Here is a 19551-nt window from a genome sequence, read left to right on the forward strand (position 1 = left end):
CTCCATTTGGGCTTAGGTGAAGTCGTTCCGGCCAAAACCACCGAAAGGGTTCGGTGGCCGTCCATCTATACCTGCACCTCTTGGATGACCACCCATGCCAGGACCTGTAGGATCGTACCGGCTACCTGGGGGAGCACGAGGATCATATCCGCCTCCTCCTTGTCCTTGCCCCGCGAACAAAGGATCGTCAAAGGTTGGATGCATACCGCCTCCTCCAATTCCACCAAGACCTGGACTCACGCCTCCTCGGAACGGATCGTTTGGACCTAGGCCTTGAGGGTAGAGATCGCGCTCGCCTATTCGTGGATAGCCGCCCGGCATCATGCCACCGCGTGGACCTCGTTGTGTCTCGAATTCGTCTTCGAAGCCTGGCATGGGTTCTGGCATTGGTCGTCTGGGTCCACGAGGGTGTGCGAGAGGGTCGTGTAATGGAAAGGGTCGAGCAGGTTGGGGATCGCGGTCTTCACGCAGTGGGTCATAGCCTGGTCCTCGTGGCTCGCGACCAGGCGCTGGGTCCCTTCCGCTCCTCCCACCTTCCTGCTGAGTCGCCGTAGAACTCGAACTAGCGCTTTCCTCATAACCCTCCTTATGCAGACTAGGCACCAATTTCTGAATCAACTTCAACCTCATCAAATTCGCGAGATCGCTCAGCCGTCCCCTCGAAATGAAGACATTATACACTCTCCTTGCCGCCTCCTCCTTATCCCCATTGCCATCCTCGCCCATCGGCGTTGCTGGCAAATTCCCATCAGAAATGTAGTCCTGCACCCGCACATCGAAAGAATTGGTCCGATCATCACCCATGCCCATCCCCATGACTACGGCTTTATTGCCCATACTATTCACCTTCACCAGGAATTCCATACTACTTTGCCTATGCGCATACCGAAATGCATAGCTTCCTTTACTCGCATTCCAGTCTGCTGGTAATGGTGCGGGCTCCGCTTGATCGGAGGGTGGTGTGGTTTCGAGCTTGTGGTCTTCGCCTAAGCCTACGAGCCGGAATCCTACGGCTGTCATTGCGGCGTGGGAGGCGAGGGCTATGGCTTCGTAGGGATTCTTTATGCTTGAGGTTGTGGTGGGTAGGCTGGAGACGATGAGCGTGCTGAGGTTGTGGGCGGAGAGGACGTTTTCGGGGCTGTTGTTGGCCATCTTGTTGGTGGGAAATTCGAGATCGTGTTGTTGTTGTCGCAGATGAGAGATCTCGTTGTTGAGCTTGGATGTGTGTTTGGCATAGGACAGGTTGTGTTTTAATGTCGACTAGTCAAGTAGCTTCAGGCACTCAACTCTTGACGTAGACGGACGTGGTGGGGTCAAACCACGTGCAGGCTCGGCCACGGGAGGATCTAGCCGGCCACTAGCGCCGATGGAAGTGACCGCCAATCCAGATCTCCTGTTTCCAGAGACCTGCATGAATCTGACATTTGCACAATCCTTCGTCAAACGCCACGAGGGCCATCCATGCGTCAATACAAGAGTGCGGCGGTGCCGCACATCGACGGTAACGATACCTTTGATGTTGTTGTTCGTAAGCTGAGTGTGTATGTCTACGAGCAGCCAAGACCATAGCAAGGACAACAGCTAAGTACAATGGTAGGTACTTCGTTGCGCAGATTGACGGTCCGGAATCCTGGGAGACCCTACGAAAGACGGTCTATTCAACCCAACTCAAGCCTCTCGTCACATATCTTGTGGACGACACGCATCACCCTGCTCTTGTCAATGCACTGCTGGCTTTGAAATGGCACTTCGCAGCAGTAGAGGCGAGCGATGACCGTGGTATCAGTCAGACGAGAAGCCTTGCTTGCGAGATGGTGGCGTGGCGGTTCGTAACCCACCTGGCCGAGAATGAGGCAATAGAGGCATTGTGCTTTGACTTGCCTCCCATATGTAAAAGCGCCACGAAGTCAGCCCAACCACATGGCTCGATAGAAGCTGATTCCGAAACTACACCTCTGCTTGACGGAGGATCCTTTGAACCAGACCAGTCTTTTGCAGATGAAGATCCAGAAGGTGCAAGTCCGGACGAGGCCACCTCCTTCGCGGCGGTATTCGCGGGACTAAACGCACTTGAAATAGCGGCAGTCTCAGAGGCGAAGAAATTCCTGAGTCAGAAGTCCATACAACGCATTATCGATGGCATCTGGAACGGCGAGATCATCTTCTGGGAGACGCTTGGCCAGCACTCGACCAAGCAAGTCAAAGTGTACAACGAGCGGCGATCAGATCCCTTCTGCCGGCTGCGAGTACCACTGTACTCGAAGGTGTTTGAGGTGATGTTCTTTGCAGCGTTCCTGGCTTTTTACTACACCGTACTTGTGGAGAAGAGTATCGGCCATGTCACTACTGCCGAGATCCTGCTGTACATCTGGTTGGCAAGTTTCGCCTACAACGAGCTGGCTGAGTTCTGCGATGCTGGTAGTGCTCTTTACTCGGCAGATTTCTGGGCGCTGTGGGATCTTGGCATCATCACTACTGGTCTGGCATTCCTGGTTGTACGCACGATCGGTCTAATACAGAATGATGGCAAGCTTATCGACATAGCTTTTGACATCTTGTCCGTGGAAGCGCTGTTCCTGGTCCCACGGATCTGCTCACTGCTTAGTCTTCATCCATACTTTGGGACACTCCTACCGTGCTTGAAGGAGATGACGAAGGATTTTGTCAAATTCCTTGGCCTGGTGGCTATTCTCTATGTTGGCTTCAACACTACCTTCGCTTTCTTGGCTCGTGGCGTGTACAGTGTCTCAAAGATGAATTGGATTCTGATCAAGGTTTTTTTTGGATCATCGTACCTCGGTTTTGTGAGTTGCGCAGGAAGTCTTCGGGGTAACTTTTGCTAATGTACCGAGCATAGGATGTTGCTGAAGAGATCTCACCAATTCTTGGGCCACCATTGATGTTCATCTTTGTCTGCATGACGAACATCTTGCTCATTACTTCTTTAATCTCACTGTTATCGAACAGCTTGACCAAGGTGCGGCATCTTCCGCAGTTTCAGTAGGCGCCGGCGTTTTGAGCTAAGCTCCTACACAGGTTATCGAGCATGCGCGTGAAGAGTATCTTTCGGTGTAAGTGTATTGATCTTTGTGGGGGCGAAGTACAGCAGAAGGTGGCTGATCACTGACGAGGCGCAGGTATGCTGTCTACGTTCTTGAAGCATCGTCGTCCAATCGTCTTACCTATTTTCTACCTCCATTGGTAAGTACAGTCAACTACCTACGTGCGTTCGTGCGATTACTGCTCAACGTAGCGTGGTCATGCGAGTGAAGCCTGGCCTATTTGCAGCCAGGTGCAGAGCTCGAGGCCGGGTTGTGTCGCATGGCCACGATGCGATATTGTAGCTAATTGACGCTTGCAGAACCTACTGCCTTTGCTAATTCGACCACTACGGCTATTTGTGTCTGCAGAAGATCTGCGGACAATTCGCATAATCTTGCTAAAAGCTACACACTGGCCATTTGTCGGCTTAATACTCGGTTGGGAGAAAGGACGGCAGTACTGGAAAACGCGGGACGGTAGACCCACGGCAAGTTCACGCGACCAGATGAGGAGACTAATCACCCGCCGTCCACTGTCCGGCATGTCGTTCCAACAGCCGATGCTGTCTGCAGGGACAGAACACCCTCCATTGGAAGAACAAGCGCGAAGCGAACGGTTGCCCGCTGAAATAGCCGTTGATCAGATTGCGGCGCCATCTGAAACGATCGAGGCGTTGACGACGGCGGTGCAAGATCTCAGACGACAAGTTGAGGCATTGACATCGTTGGTTGCAGAACGAAGCTCGTGAGCTCAGTCTGTCGAAGTTCGATATCTGCCAATACAGTCAACTTCGCGAAGACACCCATGACCACGCAAAACATCGCTTGGAGAGTGTCGCAGGGTGTATGGCATAGTGTAGTGTGTAGTGCCCTCGTGCATGCACCTACAGGGTTCACCAGTCCCCGCATAAACTCTACTAACCGCAGGCACATCTCCGCGCTTAAGCTACTGCACGGGCGAAGCAGCACGGACGACCTAGGGTCCCAGACTGCCGGTACATCACCCTTTGCGGCCAACTTTACCCTCCCGCTCAGTGGCTGCAAGGCGGCAGATGGTGCGCGGAGATGGCCATCAGGCTGCGATGTCTGCATAGTCCTCGCTGTCTTTCCGTCTCTGCCTGAGCTAACTCCAACGCTATCCAGGCCATGCTTCATCAAGACTGGCCAGCAGGTCTCTGTGGAGTTGGCGACGTGCATGCAACTTATGACCGTGCCTGTTCGATCGAGACATGGGTGTCTACTGCTATTGCGATATGTGGGCAGTGCGCAGCGCGCCGCAGCGTCCGTGGCCTCTCTTTCATCGCGCTGGCGATGCCAATACCACATCTTCGTATACCATCTTTGAAATGCTTTCCTCTCGACCACACTCTTCTTTGCCGCCGTTTCAGGGCAGCAGCAGTGCCTCATACAGTGTCGACAGAGCCTCAATGTAGACCTCACTTCGGCTTCGTGATCTTTCGCCCTATATAATTTGTGCGACCAGCTTCATATCGACAACATTACATCGCATTCACTCGTTCGAAGGAACCCACTAATCATGACTTACTTTCCAACACCTGATCCGGAGAAACTACGGCAGCTGATGAACAGCCAAGGCTACTATCACAACCTTCAGACTCCACCAAACTCGACAGGACCTCCAAGACAGGATGACATATCAACGGCAAGCACACCGCAGTCGACGTTACAGCAGACGAGCCCTCCAGCAACATGGCCGGAGCAGTACCAGTATGGTCTTGGGCTATTGCAGATGCCACCGAACGATGGTATGACGAATGGAATGCTGCGAAATGATGTTTCGTCGTTACCACCAGTCAGTGTACCTTACGACTGGTCAGAAGACCTCACCACGCCTCAGCCTAGCTACTTTGCCTTTGACGGCCTGCCTCGTCAGTACACGTCGTACCCCCAGAACAACACCGCTGTGCTCGCGCCCGCTACTACTTTGTGGAACCCTCCACAAGAGGTTGCTGGACCTTTATTACCACTTCAGGATGCTTCGCCCAGTATGTCCAACTACAGCTTAAGCTCCCAGCTTTCCGAGATTTCCTCGCCATACGCACATTCCGAAGGTTGCATAAGAACTTCAGGTTCGCCTGTCATGAAGGTCGAACACCCATGGGAGAGCACAACATCTTTGGAGCCCGCACAACCCGCAGCTGTGTCAGCTTACTGCCCGGTACAGCCTGCGCCCGAGAAGGTCACACCGCGTCCGCTAGCACCACAGCGCTTTCACAGCCTACTCCTACCACGACAGAACGTCAATGAGGACATCGAGAGCGAGGAGGAGGATGTCAAACCAGTACTTCGACGGCCTGCGTACCGTAAAGCTTATTCCACAGAAGATGTCCGATCAGAAAGCCAGCATCACAGAGCGAAGAGGGAATACACGACAGCCGATAATGCGAATTGTTCTTGCGACATGTGTGGTAAGCTGTTCCAGCGGAACTACAATCTCAAAGCACACTTGGAAACGCATGATCCTGGTCGGCCGCAGCCACATCACTGTCATTATCCTCATTGCGGAAAGCGATTCGTGAGGAGGACTGATCTGTTGAGACACGAGCAAAGTGTGAGTTAATGACACCATTATGCTAGAGGTCTGAGCTGACCAGATGCAGGTACATCTCAAGACACGCAACCACCAGTGTCCGCTGTGTCAAAGCTGCTTTGCGCGTAAGGATACGCTGAGAAGGTTCGTTCTATGGTGACTTTCCATCGTTCACTGTACTAACATCTTCACAGACATATCGACGATGGCTGCCCGAGACGACCCGAGGTCAAACGGCGGATGAGCAAAGCGAGACGTACTTCCACCACTTCGAGTCCAAGACGACCTTCATCATCCACGTCTCAAGATATCAAGCCAGTGCTTCTACCACTCCGACCAGACACTCGACGATACTCATGATACAGAGCGTGGATGCATTTAGCGATAAGTCGGCGTTCTTAACGAAGGATTCGGCTCGGCTGGCATACTTATTGTGCGGCGGAGTGCATGTTGGCGAGACGGATAATTCGAGGGCTGGGTGGTTGAGATTCTGGTGGTGAGCACGATAGAGAGGAGAATGTCACACGACAACCACTTTCACAATGACCGTCCTATCCGTGGAAGAGCGATTACTGCTCGCCCGAAACGGACTTGTGATCTGCCCGTAATTCCTCAACCCTCGCTATCGAAGCTTGGGTCCCTGTCGGCGATCATGAAGCCACATCAACGAAAGTAGCTCGGGCAAGTGGATCTGTATCTCACCAGGTTGCACCAACAAGGAAATATAGTGGTTAGTAGGCACCTGCCAACCATGTCGGCCCCAGAGCAGACCAGTTGGACGGCGGTACACTCGAATAGGCTATCGAAGAGTACCTCTGTATCTACTCGTGGTCATGGCCACGAGCTCGCCATACCCACCACGATTCCCGCCTCAGCAAATGACGATAAAGCCTGTTGCGACCGACCAATGACGATGCATATTAGAAATGTTGGTTTTTGATGGTCTCCAGCCATTCACGAGCTTCTGTCGAGCGCCCGAAGCGCCAGATGTGCAGCTTTGATGTACATCACCTGCGAGATGCAGGCCCTGACCTGCACCTTCGAGCCAGGATTTTAGATTATCTAAGCGCCTGGCGATGAAGTATATATTGCACTAGGCAACCTTAGTAGGGGCCTATAGTTGGGTAACAGGCACTAAGCCTAACCATCCGTCGGCCCCCATGGCGACTTCGTGAAGGCAGATGCGAAGGACGACGTAGGTGGTTGCGTATGTTTGCGCAACAGTCTAACGTGGGATTAATGCGGCTTGGAAGGCGCCGCATTAGTGTCTATCCTCGGGGCGCCACGGGTCGTTCGAGCCGGGAACGGTTTGACGCATTCACGCCACATCGTATGGCATGTGCCGTTGGCAGGCACGCTTTCCGTTGTATTTTTCGTTCGTGTGCATGACATGTGCGTCACGGTACTTGTGGGATGAGTGCCAAGGCCGATGAGGGAGATACACTGCATGTTCATGGGCATCGACAAGCTGCAAGATGCAGTGTAAGCGAGAGGAGGAAACAAGCAATACTTCCGATGCACTATCGTTCTAGCGTGAACCTTGGCTAAGAAACACATGGCAGGCATGGCCTATAGACATCGTGGTGATCGACGTTCGATTAATCGGACAGCCTACCAGACGAGATTGGTTTGCAAGATTCACTGAGCAGTTTTGGTGATCCGAGTAGTTTGAGTGATCTGAGGAAGTGGAGGAATCTGAGTGGCTCGAGTGCTCTGAACAGCCTGAGTGATGTGGAAAGAATTGAGAGATCTGAGGAATCTGAGCAACCAATACTTCCTGCTAGGGAATTGCGGTGAACCTCCCCAATCTCACGATCACGTACGTTGAGACGGAACGTAGACTGCTAGCATCTGCCTGGGCCAACGCTAGGAAAGGACGACTTCTCACGAGATCTTAGTGGAGATGATTTCAATGCTCTCGTTCTTACGGTGCTTGGAGAGCTCTCGTCGTTAGATCGAGAGACGAAGCGGAAGGTAGCATGATACTGTGATTGCGCCCACGACGCAGACCGCACCCAACGTGCAAATTCTGCTCCTACCACGACGCGAGCAGGCAGACCTACTAGTCATGGCGAGATCACCACTCCTGCAATGCGTCTCCCTGTCGCTGTCATCTCGCTCGATCGAGAGCCCTCATCATACCTAATGACCGCAATACCAAATGTCTCACTTCGTGTGTACGAACCGCATCTATTCAGCCGTACCAAAAAATCTCCTCCTACCCCTCTCATCTGGTCGAATTTCCACTTTGCACAAATCCCACACTGCGCACGAATCATGAACATGGCTGTCTCGAAGCTGTGACAGGAGCTTCGAATCCTTCGAACCAGATATCCGGGTCGAAAGGAATCAAACATACTGCTGAAGACGGATTGACGGCTCCTTCAGCCGCCTCTGACGGATGGAAGCAAGCAAGGTCGCGTGGAAGCTCCAGAAGTAAGGCCTCGCCTAAGACTGAAGTCTATGTGTGTGTAATACTTGGTGGCTGCTATGATGGTGAAATCGTGCTTGATATGGTAATGGACTAATTGTACAACTACGAATTCAGATGCTAGCATCCGCGTCTAAATAGATGCCGCACAAATTCATGCTAATGATCCCCATGTAATCGCACTACCGTCCCGCCCTCTCCCCCATCGTAAGCGAAAAAGGAGGGATCAACATGCCACTTGACAAGTGGCCCGCATGGGGTTTGCATCAGGTGATAAGAGGTTCGCTTCCGCATCGCACGGCATCGCTTCGCAGGATCGACGGGACAGGATCATCGTCACTCGTGCTCTGCAACAACGCGAACCTCTCCCGCGACCACCGCCTTCCACCATGGATGGCGCATCTACGGCGCCTGCCAATCGGGATTCTGTAAGAAAGAAAACAAGTGTCAGCGAAGAGTTCCTCTAGACCAAACATCACCGCATCCCAGCCCAATGGGGATTCAAAAGCAGGATGGGACATCATCAAGGCAAACTCACCTTCCTCAACACACAAACCCCCTCCATCACACTCCCCAAAAACACCCACTCCTCATCCTCCAACTCCGCCCGCTCCCCTGCCCCCAAAAGCACAGGCGTACTCTGCGTCTGCCACCCCGTAATCGTCTTCGGCCTCCCCGCCTGCCCAACAACATCGACCGCCTGGCCGACCCTCACATTAACTTGAACAGGCTTCATCTCCTCATCCACTGTGATCAGAAACCTGGGGTGGAGGGCCGTAACGAGGTAGTAGAGGAGATAGTGGTCCTTTTCTAGGATGAAGGTTTTGGGATTGGAGATTAAGCTGAGAGCGACGGTGAGGAGGCCCGAGCAGGCGACGCGGGAGAGGACTGTGCGGTCTGTGTGGAGCGGGGAGAGAGTTAAGGTGCCTTTTCCTGCGTGGAGCAGGCCTTGCGCTATGCGCACCATGAAGAGGGCGTTGGGGTCGCGGTGGTAGTACGATGCTAGTTGCCTTAACAACTGCGCCAGACGAGCATTGTTCGTTCCGGCTCCCACCAAGCCCATGGCGAAGATGGAGTTGATGGCCACGTCGATGTCGTTGTCGTGGGAGTAGCGGGATAGAGTGTCGTAGATTTTCATCTGGGGGTTTGAGGGCGATAAGAGGCCCATGGCCAGCGGGACGGCTTTGCGGATGTTGGGCTCGCTGTAGTGCATTAGGTGGGCGAATTGGCGGAGGACCATTTCTTGGCCGACGTCTTCGCCGAGGGCGACGAGGGAGAGGCCGATGACGGCATAGGATTGGACGAGTTGTTCGCCTTCGATGTCGCGGGGAGGGTCATTGTCTTCTTTCTTGGCGTCTTTGTCGGAGCTGGGCTTGTCGTCGTCATCTTGGTCTTCGATGTGCTCATTGCAGATGTGGAGCATTTGTTGCAATTTCAGGACAGCGCCCGTGCCGGTCCAGGCGCAGATGTCGGCTAGGACTGAGGCGGGCTTGGACATGGGGTGGTCGATCGCCTTCAGTGTCTCGAGGACGACATCGACTTCTTCTTGTTGGCCGAAGTAGAGGAGTGCGAGGCCGAGGGTCATGAAACGCGTCCATTTGTCCTTGAGCTGGTTCGTGCGGTCTTCGTCCAGAAGAGTTTGGATGATGGCTTCGGACACGTCGGATTGTGCTGAGCCGACGAAGACCAAGCCGAGTGAGAGGGCGGCCATGGCTGAGATTTGCATGTCGAGGGAGGAGTCTGCGACGAGAGGGAGAAGCACGTCAAGCAAGTCCTCCTTGTTCGAGCCAGCATACGCCAGACCCAGACCCATGATCGATGCAACTTTGACAGCCACGGACTTGTCCTCGAAGTCACCCAACAAAGCCATTGTAGGATCACTCTCCAGTCTTACACCACTGTTCATGATACCCATCGCCAGCGCCGCGCCAGCCTTGACCTGTTCCTCGGGCACGTATGTGTACGCATCAATCTTGTCCAAGTTCATCTCCACATCCCACAGCATCAAGAGACCTGCTGAGGCAGCGGTGGAAATCATGCCCTCCTCTTTCACCTTCCAAATCCAGCTGTTCTTCACACCGCCCTCGACCAGCATGAGCTTGTCATCGCCGAAACCCGCGTTGACGAATCCATTGACAAAGGCAGAGGCGAGGTTGTGACGTGCTGAATCGGTGTTTGTGAGGCCAGCCGTTCGTGAGGATTCGAGGTGGGATTTGTAGATGTCTTTTGGAACTTTCGGGTCAAGGACGTTCAGCTCTTTGGCGAGGGTCTTGAAGTATTCGGGGAGCTTGGTGTTGTTCATGCATTCCTGCAGCTCGACATCTTCTGCATCCTCACCCTCGAGATCGATAGCTAGGCGTTGACGACCGATGATCAGACCGAGCTGGCGCTTGAGAGCCTTGTCGTCGGTCGCAGCGAAGTCGGCTTTGATGAGATCCATGTCGTTTAGTCGTATAGCGAGTGAGATGGCTTGAGCGAGCTGCTTGTGTTTGACATAGATATCGTGTGCTGTCCGCACGAAGCGGTCGTTGTCCGGGTATGTGAGGAGTGGCACCATGGAGACCATGTAAAGGCAGACTCGTCGATAGGTGTCCTCGTCCACATACTTCTTGATCTCCTCGATCATCTCCATCTCTGACAGGATGTCCACGGCATCTGCCTCGGCGTTGTGCTTGAGGAAGAAAGGCACGAGTGTCCGCGTCATCTCCGCGATGTCTTCCGTGTCCTTTTCATCATCTAATCGGGCTTGGTACTCCTGTCCGATCTCGAGAGCCAAATGCCGCATGTACTCGTGACCCCACGAGCCGATGTCCGAGCTGGGCGCAAGGAGGCGATACTTGAGTGTGTCTCGCCTGTCCTCGCTGTCCGAGTATGTCATGCCCAGCACGGATAATGTGTCAGCCAGGCTGTTCTTGTCATCTCCCGCGGGCCAGGCATCGTACGTCTCCCGCAGCCTCTCGTAATGCGGTCGTAGGAATTTGAGTGGCTTAGGGATGGCGGTCATGGATGATGTGCTGGTCTTGATGTTCGTGTTGATGGCTTCCAACGCGGCCTTGTAGAGTGACTTGTCATCCTCCAATAGTCTCTCCACCAACATGTCCAGCTCATCCTTGAGCTTCTGATCCTCCTCACTCAACTCCTCTGCTGGCACGTCGAGCTCACCCTCCTTCTTGCCGTCCTTGCTTGCATCTTTCGCTCCATTGACCCCATTTGCCTGCTTGTCATCCGCTTTGCCCTTGCCCTTGCCTTTGTCCTGAGGCTTCACCTTCTCCTCCTCCTTCGCCATCACGACCAACGAGTATTGAGCCTGCGCTGGTTGTTTGTGGCGCTGTTCGTCGGCGATGATGTGCCCTCCTCACGTGATGGGACAAGATGATGAATCAAATACACTGTATCCTTGAGATGGCCGGGCGAGTGAGTGGCGAGTGGTGGAGATGGTAGATTGATTAGTCGTCAGATAAAGCTTGACTTCGTGAACAGTCGCGTGTAAGGCGGCTCTACATTGCGAAGCTCGATACTAATCGTCGGCGGATCTGTTTCGCCGAGAAGGCCGACCACTGCATCATCTTTTTCCATTCACGATCACATGCAAATAGCACCTCTACACCACCACCGCCCTCACTCTCGCTTCATCACATACGGCCGACGACATGAAGCTCGACACAGGCGCCCTACGCTACCTCACCACTGAAGACTGGCGAGTCCTGCAAGCCGTAAGTCACCTCAACCTATCCCACCAAGCGCACACGCTGACAATATATGCTAAAGCCCGGCGCAGGTTGAACAAGGAAGCAAGAACCATGACTTGGTTCCAACCCCCTTGATCCAGCAGATCGCCGGTCTGCGAGGCGGTAGTGGCGTGCACCGAAATATCTCCAACCTCGCCAAGGTCGGCTTGATCGCGAAAGTGAAGAATGCGAAATGTATGCCCAACTACCCTCAAACCATCAACTGAAAGCTGAGCTGATGACTGATGTGACTCAAGACGACGGCTACCGCCTAACCTACGGCGGCCTCGACTACCTCGCACTCAACACCCACCGCAAATCCTCCCACATCTACAGCCTAGGAAACCAAATCGGCGTCGGCAAGGAAAGCGACATCTACATCACCGCCTCCCCCTCCAACCGGCCCTTGGTCCTCAAACTCCACCGTCTCGGCCGCATCTCCTTCCGCACAGTGAAAGCCAACCGCGACTACCTCCGCAATCGCCAGACGGGGTCATGGATGTACCTATCCCGCCTCGCGGCGCAAAAAGAACATGCGTTTATGAAGGTGCTGTATAGAGAGGGTTTCCCTGTTCCGGAGCCTGTGGCGTGGAATAGACATACGGTCGTTATGGAGTTCATTGATTCCTTCCCGTTGCGGCAAATCGACAGTGTGCCGGATCCTGGCAAGCTGTACGCAGAACTTATGGAGATCATCGTCCGTCTTGCACAACGAGGATTGATCCATGGGGATTTCAACGAATTCAATATCCTTGTTAAAGAAATCCCGGACGCGAAAGCTGAGGGAGGGGTCAGGTTAGAACCGATTGTGATCGATTTCCCGCAGACGGTCAGTACCAACCATGTCAATGCTGAGATGTATTTTGATCGGGACGCGGCTTGCGTGAAGAGGTATTTTGAGAGGCGGTTCAAGTTTACTGTTGAAGAGCCTGGACCGTTTTTCAAGGATGCGATCAAGGGCGCGGACCCGGAACGGAGGTTGGATGTGGAGGTTGAGGCTAGTGGGTTTTCGAGGAAGATGGCGAAGGAGTTGGAGAGGTTTGTTGAGGTTGTGCCTGGGGGTGGAGAGGGCGAGGGTGAGGTTGAGGTGGTGGATGAGGATGGGCAGGGAGTGGATGATGCGCACGAAGGGGAGGTAGAGGATGATGATGAGGAAGTGGATGAGGACGAGCAAGACCCGCAGGCCAACGATCCTGAGATGATTGAGCGGCTTGAATCTTTGAACGTGGACGATGATGTTGCGGTCAAACCAGTACGACTACAGGATTTCGGGCTCGTGCCTTTCGATCTACCGCAAGAACCAGATGTGGTGGCTGCGCAGGTGAAGACGAAGAAGAAGGCTTCTGGGTGGGCAATATAGCGAGAGAATCTATGAACACAACGGTCACGCCGAAATTCCAGCCACGATTCCTCTACTCTGATCCTTCTCAGCATTCAACAAGTCACCCCTTTGGTTTGTACCGTCACGATCGCGCCTTCCTTCCGCACGAATGTCGCACAAGGGCTTGTTCCGGGAGGCCCGAGCTCTTATTTCGCGCTTAGGCAGCAAACGCGCAAAATCTTGGCAAGGGCAGGCCAATTTCTTAAGCCGCACAAAACATATGCCTCTGTTTCAACATCTGACATCACTGTTCAATAACTTTCTCGGACACAAGTTGATCTGAACACCACATCATCTAGTACACATGGGAACGATGGCGCTGCCGACCGCCACCGAGCATCACGGATCGAGTTTGAATCATGTCTTCTTCGCCTCGACTGTCAATGAGTCCGGTCAGGCGGCCAGCAACGAAGTGACTGCAGTGGGGAGTACCGTCGACACAGTACACGAGTCGACGAATACATCGCGCTCAGCATCGCCCAGCATAGGCAACAGCGACGACCTCTCCACATCCTCAGGTTCCTCCGGCTCCAGCTCCGCCCTCAACCCCCTAGCCTCCAGCTTCTCCCCAAAGACGAAGAAGGCGAGTCTCTACCTACCCCCGACCGCCTCAAGACAATACGAGCTCCGCCCCATCGAAGGCAAAGGTCTAGGCCTCTTCGCCACCAGTTTCATCCCCCGTGGCACCCGCATTATCTGTGAAGCTCCTCTACTGCATATCCCGGAGAACGCGCTACATCTCGCCTGGGGCCCGTATTGTCGGCTTTTGAATCCGCAGAAGCAGGCTTTTGACGCGCTGCATTGTTTCAAACCGGAGAACTTGAATCCGGAGCATGTTAGTCGTGCGTACCTCATCGATGCTAACGATAAAGCTCTCGATGAGGAGGATATCGAGGAGCTCATCCAGGACCAGGCGAGGGTGATGGGCATTTTCGCCTGTAATAATTTCCAGAGTGGGAAAGGTTTGGCTCTTTACGAAACGACGTCACGGCTTAATCATTCTTGTGTGCCTAATGTACATCATTCGTGGGATCCGATGGGGAAGAGGATTACGGTCTATGCTGTTCGTGATATTCAGCAGGATGAGGAGTTGTGTACTACCTACCTCGGTGGGCCAGGCGTCTATTACGTCCGCGCTCAACGGATCGAACTTCTTCGCAGCAGCTACGGCTTTACATGTACCTGTCCCGCCTGCACGGACGTCACTGGGACTTCCGAAAACCGTCGCCAGGTCATGGCTCAGATCGCCTACGGTCTCCAAGTCTACCAATACGGCGGCCAAGGCCACGAAAGCATTCCCTTCGTCCCCATTAACCCAGCCATGGCCCTCCGCCAATCCGAAGACCTCATCTCCATGCTTCTTGACGAAGGGATCGCCTCCCTGGAACTGTGCAAAGCGTACCGCATGGCGTCGACCGTTGCCCTCGCGGCTAAGAACTGGGAGAAGGCGCGCGGGTACGCGCTTGATGAGCAGGACGTCGAGGCGGTTTGTCTGGGGACGGAGGTCCCGGATCTGGTGGCTTGTGGGGCTGCGGCGGCGTGTTGGGGGGAGGAGGTTAGGGCGTGTCTTGTTAAGGCTGGGGTATTTGAGGTGGGGCAGAAGTTGAGGAGGCGGAAGGGGAAGGGTGGACGGGGCGGGAAGGGGCGTGGAGGCAATGGTGGTGGCGGGAATGCTCGGCTAGAGCCTGCTGCTGCTGCTGGGGGTTCTGGTGGCGTTACGGGGGTGAGTTCTTATCGCAATCAGAAGAAGCGGGACAGGAATTCTAGAGTCAAGGCTGAGAAGATTCGGGTTGAGCAGGAGAGGGAGGCGAAGGTCGCGGAGAAGCAGGCGAAGTTCGAGGCGGAGGAGGCTGGTAGGCGGGAGAAGGAGCAGAAGGCGGAGTATGAGAGTTCCTATCCTGCTCTTGGTTGAGCGGCATGATGAAGCAGCGAGAGTTCGAGCATGGCGTGTTATGAAGTATCTTTAGCGTGGAGTTGGGCGGGCATCACAAAACAGGGTGGGCTTGGGGTTCTTTGTGGCGTTGTGTCGTTTGCATGTTTTTTCCCCTGGGCTGTGAGGTTTCTTCATGACTTTACGCCGGCCTGGGGACACTGAAAATCAATAATTTATCGTGCATGCCTCGAAGGGTAGAAGATCGAAGGCTCTGTATCACAATCACCATGAGCGAGATTATACAACTTCTTCACATGGCATTGTTGTTCTAGTGGATATAGTCATACAATTGATTGAATCTTAACCAGCAATCAATGGATCTTGCTACTGATCGCGGCTATCGACTAATCGATCGATCGCTCGTGGCTAGCCTGAGATGGAAGTCAAAATGCCGTCATTCATACTTTGGCATTGGAATCTCATGAGGTCAGCGTTTATGGAAGATTGTACACAGTAATCCAGACTTCTTATTAGGTGTTCTTCAATCCATTCAGCCAACTGCAAAGACGTTCTATTACTTATACATCTGGACGGCAGCTTGCGATAAGTATAGAGTACAGTACCCAAATCGCAACCATAGCTTCCAAACCCTTCCTCCGCCTCTCAAACCTCGCTCGCACACTCCAAACCAGCATCCACTCCCGCACCATGGCTTCAACATCCAGTACATCAACCCCTCAGCCCGCACCATGGAAAGCCCAATTCCTCGACCACCTAAGCAAAATGGATAGTCCCGAATTCGTCTTCTCCAGCTTGACACCCGCACCCAACAAAGATAGCCCAGTGGATTATTTGCCGCGGGCGAGATATTGTATCTACCGCGGCCTCTGGGCCGAGCTACCGGAGAACAAACACAACGATGCTGAGCGGAACGAGCGATGTTTCGAGTCCGAAATGCCTACCTTCACCACCGACGTCCGGATGAACAAGACCTTTGAGGTCTTCGCTTCTTCGTCTGGACACGCGAAGGAGAGGGAGCAGGCACAGGGTTCGGGGGGTGGAGGGCCGTGTGAGGCCGTGTGGTGGATTAAGGGGGATACGATGGTGCAGTGGCGGATGCAGGGGGAGGCTTTTGTCGTGGGGCCGGATATTGAGGGGGAGGGGGAGCAGAGTAAGGAGAGTAGTGGGGTTAGGACTGTGAAGAGTGAGTTGGGGGGGAGGATGAGGGTTGTGAAGGAGGATGGGAAGGATGGGTGGAGTTGGAAGAGGGAGTTGAGGGGGCATTTTGGGAATATTTCGCCGGGGATGAGAGGTGAGTACTCTTTCTCATGAGTTCTACTTCTTGGCTGCGAAAGTACTGACAGTGTTGTTGTGGCGTAGGCAGCTTCAAGAATCCTCCACCTGGTCTACCTGTAGACAAGCCTTACGACGAGAGCAAGAATCAGATTGGCCAGAAGGTCGGAGATCTGGACGATGAGGTGGCGAGGGAGAACTTCCGGGTGGTTGTCATCAAGCCCGAGATGGTCGAGTCAGTTGACCTTAGCGATCCTACCAAAGCCCGACGACAACAGTATAGGTACGATGAGAGCAGTGGGAAGTGGTCGCACATCGAGACTTGGCCGTAGACTGGAGTCCGCTGGAATTGCAGATGATTAGATAGGTTTTTTGGACACGACACCTCACTGATTCGAATGCTCGACCATAGCAGGACAGATGTTCCAGCGACGGAAAAAGTAGAGCCATGGTTGTACTCGGTGTACACGGCGAGGCCGACGACTCGTGCGAGCTGGGTGGCTTGTAAGTCCTGGTTTGTGCTACGTAGAGAGATCGGCTTGGTGGAACAATCAAAGGATGAGCACAAAGGGTCTTGCACTTGAATCCAATGGCAGATTTGGTCTCGTGCCAGCCTGCTCGACCACTGTAGGGTCTCAGATCAGACTCGGTACACCAGCGAGCACATAATCATTGCCATCTTCTCATGCCAGGTTCTATGAAGACTTGCATCTTAACCCTTTCGGGCGAGATCTGTAGCATGCTGTCGTCCATCATTGTTGTACCACCCGTGATACTCGATCTCAGGAGTGACAACTTCCGTCGACCTTCAGAGCCTGGCCACGAGGACCCTGACGAATGCAATTCCAAATCGGACCCCCAGACGCCTGACCCCAGCTTCGGCGGCGGGAGTACGTTTCCGCGCTTAACTCTGAGATCTGCCATTCGCGTGCGCAAGGGCAAGACAGGATCACGATCCTTGCTTGAAGGATAAACTTGTACAAGGAGGTGCCTGGACAGGCAATTCCAACGATCGTGATGGCGGTCAGCTTGACAATTGATCGTCCTGTTGTGTTGTGGAAAGCTGCTTCTCCTGCAATTCCTATCTGTCTCGTATCGAGGAGGCGTGCCATGACTCAGATCTTCTACTGTAACCGTTATTGCGCAACAATGATCGGCAGTGTGCGATAGATTAACCGTCAAAAGTGAGGCAGACCACCTCGCCAAAAATGTCTCTTTCCGGCTTACTGTCCAGCATATCCTGCAGGTTTCCCCTCTCAGGATTTCGCACGCTGTGTCCGTTTCGTGATCCCAGACCAACGCCTTAACCGCATGACAGAACGTAAATGGAAAGTGCAGAGCCGTCGGCCGCCAAACCCAATCTCGTTGCTTCAGCTTATGCAGCCAACCATGTTTCTCCGCCGCGTGTCCTATGGGCGGAGAGATGTAGATCAGCTTTGCACTTTTGTGCTCGTCATGTTTCTTGCTCGTTATTTGACCTTTATGGATCACGATTCGTTCCATTGGTTGGAAGCAATTTGAACGATCTCATGTTGAACTAGCGGCAGTTTCGTCCCCTCGGCAGGGCTTGACCGTTCGAGGCGTTCGTGAGGCGTCCACTGATTTGAGTGCTGGGTCTGGTCTGCAGCTGTCTCGTGCATTTGACCTTGACGTCTGCTTCCTTGGGCATACATCCCACACCTCACGAAGTCTTCGGCATCAACTAGCTCTGTCTCGAAACTATCCCAACAACCCTCCACAATGTGTTAGTTTATTCGTGTGCTCGAGATGTTGCTGGCGTTCTGGACACAATTTTCGAAGACGATCGGCCCCGCATTACGACGATTGATGCTTGAAGTTCCGTATTATGGCTGAAGATGCCTTGCTCAGTATTACGACCTTGTTGCAGAATCTGCCAATCTGGATAGCAGGTATTGAGGGCATCCTCAAAGATGCAACAGAACGACAGCAAAAGTTGCTTGCGGAGCATCAGCCAGCCGACTCACTGCCCGTAGTGAAGCGGAGAAGGCGGTCAAGCGTGAGCTCGATTTGGTCCGAAGTCGTGAGAGTAGGGACGCAAGAAGACCTAGAAGTTAAAGGAGACAATGGAGAAGAAGGCGTTGGAGCAGAGCCGGAAGAGGAGAATGAGGACTGGCCTGTGGTGGCTTCCGTTGCACTTCTCAGACCTCAGCTTCCACACATGACACATTCAGATGCGCTCAGGTTATCACAACGCAAGCGCAAGACTGCCTCAGTATGCTCCGGCGACCATTCTGGTGGCCCAGTCAAATATCGATGTCGAGGCCTTGCAGTGATATACTACGACGGCGATGTACAGAAGCGCTTCGAAGCATTAGTGAAGGCTGTCCAGCTCTCTCGACATAGCATTAGAAAGGCGAGCGACAAGATGACCGCCGCAAGAAGCCGACCACCGGACCGCAATAGCGATGACAGCAGCAGTGATGCAGACCGGACAGCCGGGATGAGCGTGCGCGAATTCCAGGCGGCGAAGTCCCGTCAAAGGAAAGCTAGCCTTACACCTCCCGATGAGTGTGCTGTCATGCTCGATCGTGTGGACGTACTGTTGAACAAGGGCCAGGATCTTTGCGAGCGGGCTGCTCACCAGGTCTTGCGAGATGGCGACTGTGCATTAGAGCTTAAGAACGCCGTGAAGAGACTGAAGGAGGCAAATGAGACCGCGGAGGCACGGCTTTCAGATCTTGAGAAGCGTGCGGCGGAGACGTCGGAGCAAAATCGACAACGCGATGAGGAGCGAAAGAGTCGCGAGTCCGCTGATGGCAGGAAGAAGCGTTTGTCGAGCGAGCCCGCCACGTCGACCTCACCAGTGCCGAGTCTGGTCGCATCGTTGCCTTCTGATAACCGGCTCGAGGTGGATCTTGATGCTGACGCCACCGATGACGACGGTGAAGACTTTGATGCCAGTGCCTTTGCTGTTGGGAAGTACCAGATGCGCAGCACGAGGTTGCTGGCGCACTAGTAGCTTCGAAAAGTCTGGTATGATCTAGATGGTGGCATTGGGTCATTGCTCATTAGATGATATCTGGTTTTGGGTAGCGAGGAGTTCGGGTGCAAGACAGCAATATGTGCTCGTCACTTTGGGGACTGCTTGTGGTTGCTTATTCGGACAAAGGCCATCTATTGGAAAGCACGATTCAGACCTCCTCGCACCTTCCCTCCTTCATGGTCTCCACATTCTGTCTCACGTGCGCAACAGGCTGACGCGAAGGAAACCGATATGATGTCGTTGACCACA

General features: G+C 53.6%; 8 protein-coding genes across 8 annotated transcripts; 6 read left to right on the forward strand and 2 right to left on the reverse strand.

Moving 5' to 3' along the window:
• Nucleotides 1-12: 12 nt before the first annotated feature.
• Nucleotides 13-1152, reverse strand: LTS14_001772 (uncharacterized protein; the record flags this gene model as incomplete). Its single annotated transcript, XM_064834480.1, has 1 exon — nt 13-1152. The coding sequence occupies one exon, from the start codon at nt 1150-1152 to the stop codon at nt 13-15; it is 1140 nt and encodes a 379-aa protein (XP_064698344.1).
• Nucleotides 1153-1590: 438 nt separating this feature from the next.
• Nucleotides 1591-3790, forward strand: LTS14_001773 (uncharacterized protein; the record flags this gene model as incomplete). The annotated part of the gene is made up of 3 exons (XM_064834481.1): nt 1591-1593; nt 1614-2804; nt 3362-3790. 3 exons carry the CDS (start codon nt 1591-1593, stop codon nt 3788-3790), a joined length of 1623 nt encoding a protein of 540 aa, XP_064698345.1.
• A 788-nt stretch (nt 3791-4578) lies between these two features.
• Nucleotides 4579-6092, forward strand: LTS14_001774 (uncharacterized protein; the record flags this gene model as incomplete). The annotated part of the gene is made up of 2 exons (XM_064834482.1): nt 4579-5613; nt 5787-6092. 2 exons carry the CDS (start codon nt 4579-4581, stop codon nt 6090-6092), a joined length of 1341 nt encoding a protein of 446 aa, XP_064698346.1.
• Nucleotides 6093-8546: 2454 nt separating this feature from the next.
• On the reverse strand, nt 8547-11309 carry RPN1 (proteasome regulatory particle base subunit; the record flags this gene model as incomplete). The annotated part of the gene is made up of 1 exon (XM_064834483.1): nt 8547-11309. One exon carries the CDS (start codon nt 11307-11309, stop codon nt 8547-8549), a length of 2763 nt encoding a protein of 920 aa, XP_064698347.1.
• A 364-nt stretch (nt 11310-11673) lies between these two features.
• rio2 (Serine/threonine-protein kinase rio2) lies at nt 11674-13111 on the forward strand (the record flags this gene model as incomplete). Its single annotated transcript, XM_064834484.1, has 3 exons — nt 11674-11736; nt 11802-11946; nt 12009-13111. The coding sequence occupies 3 exons, from the start codon at nt 11674-11676 to the stop codon at nt 13109-13111; spliced, it is 1311 nt and encodes a 436-aa protein (XP_064698348.1).
• A 334-nt stretch (nt 13112-13445) lies between these two features.
• On the forward strand, nt 13446-15044 carry LTS14_001777 (uncharacterized protein; the record flags this gene model as incomplete). Its single annotated transcript, XM_064834485.1, has 1 exon — nt 13446-15044. The coding sequence occupies one exon, from the start codon at nt 13446-13448 to the stop codon at nt 15042-15044; it is 1599 nt and encodes a 532-aa protein (XP_064698349.1).
• A 669-nt stretch (nt 15045-15713) lies between these two features.
• Nucleotides 15714-16630, forward strand: LTS14_001778 (uncharacterized protein; the record flags this gene model as incomplete). The annotated part of the gene is made up of 2 exons (XM_064834486.1): nt 15714-16317; nt 16386-16630. The coding sequence occupies 2 exons, from the start codon at nt 15714-15716 to the stop codon at nt 16628-16630; spliced, it is 849 nt and encodes a 282-aa protein (XP_064698350.1).
• A 1514-nt stretch (nt 16631-18144) lies between these two features.
• On the forward strand, nt 18145-19275 carry LTS14_001779 (uncharacterized protein; the record flags this gene model as incomplete). Its single annotated transcript, XM_064834487.1, has 1 exon — nt 18145-19275. The coding sequence occupies one exon, from the start codon at nt 18145-18147 to the stop codon at nt 19273-19275; it is 1131 nt and encodes a 376-aa protein (XP_064698351.1).
• Between the last annotated feature and the right edge of the window lie 276 nt (nt 19276-19551).

Source organism: Recurvomyces mirabilis (assembly GCF_035927965.1).
Source record: "Recurvomyces mirabilis strain CCFEE 5264 chromosome Unknown scaffold_3, whole genome shotgun sequence".
Classification (NCBI taxonomy): domain Eukaryota; kingdom Fungi; phylum Ascomycota; class Dothideomycetes; order Mycosphaerellales; family Teratosphaeriaceae; genus Recurvomyces; species Recurvomyces mirabilis.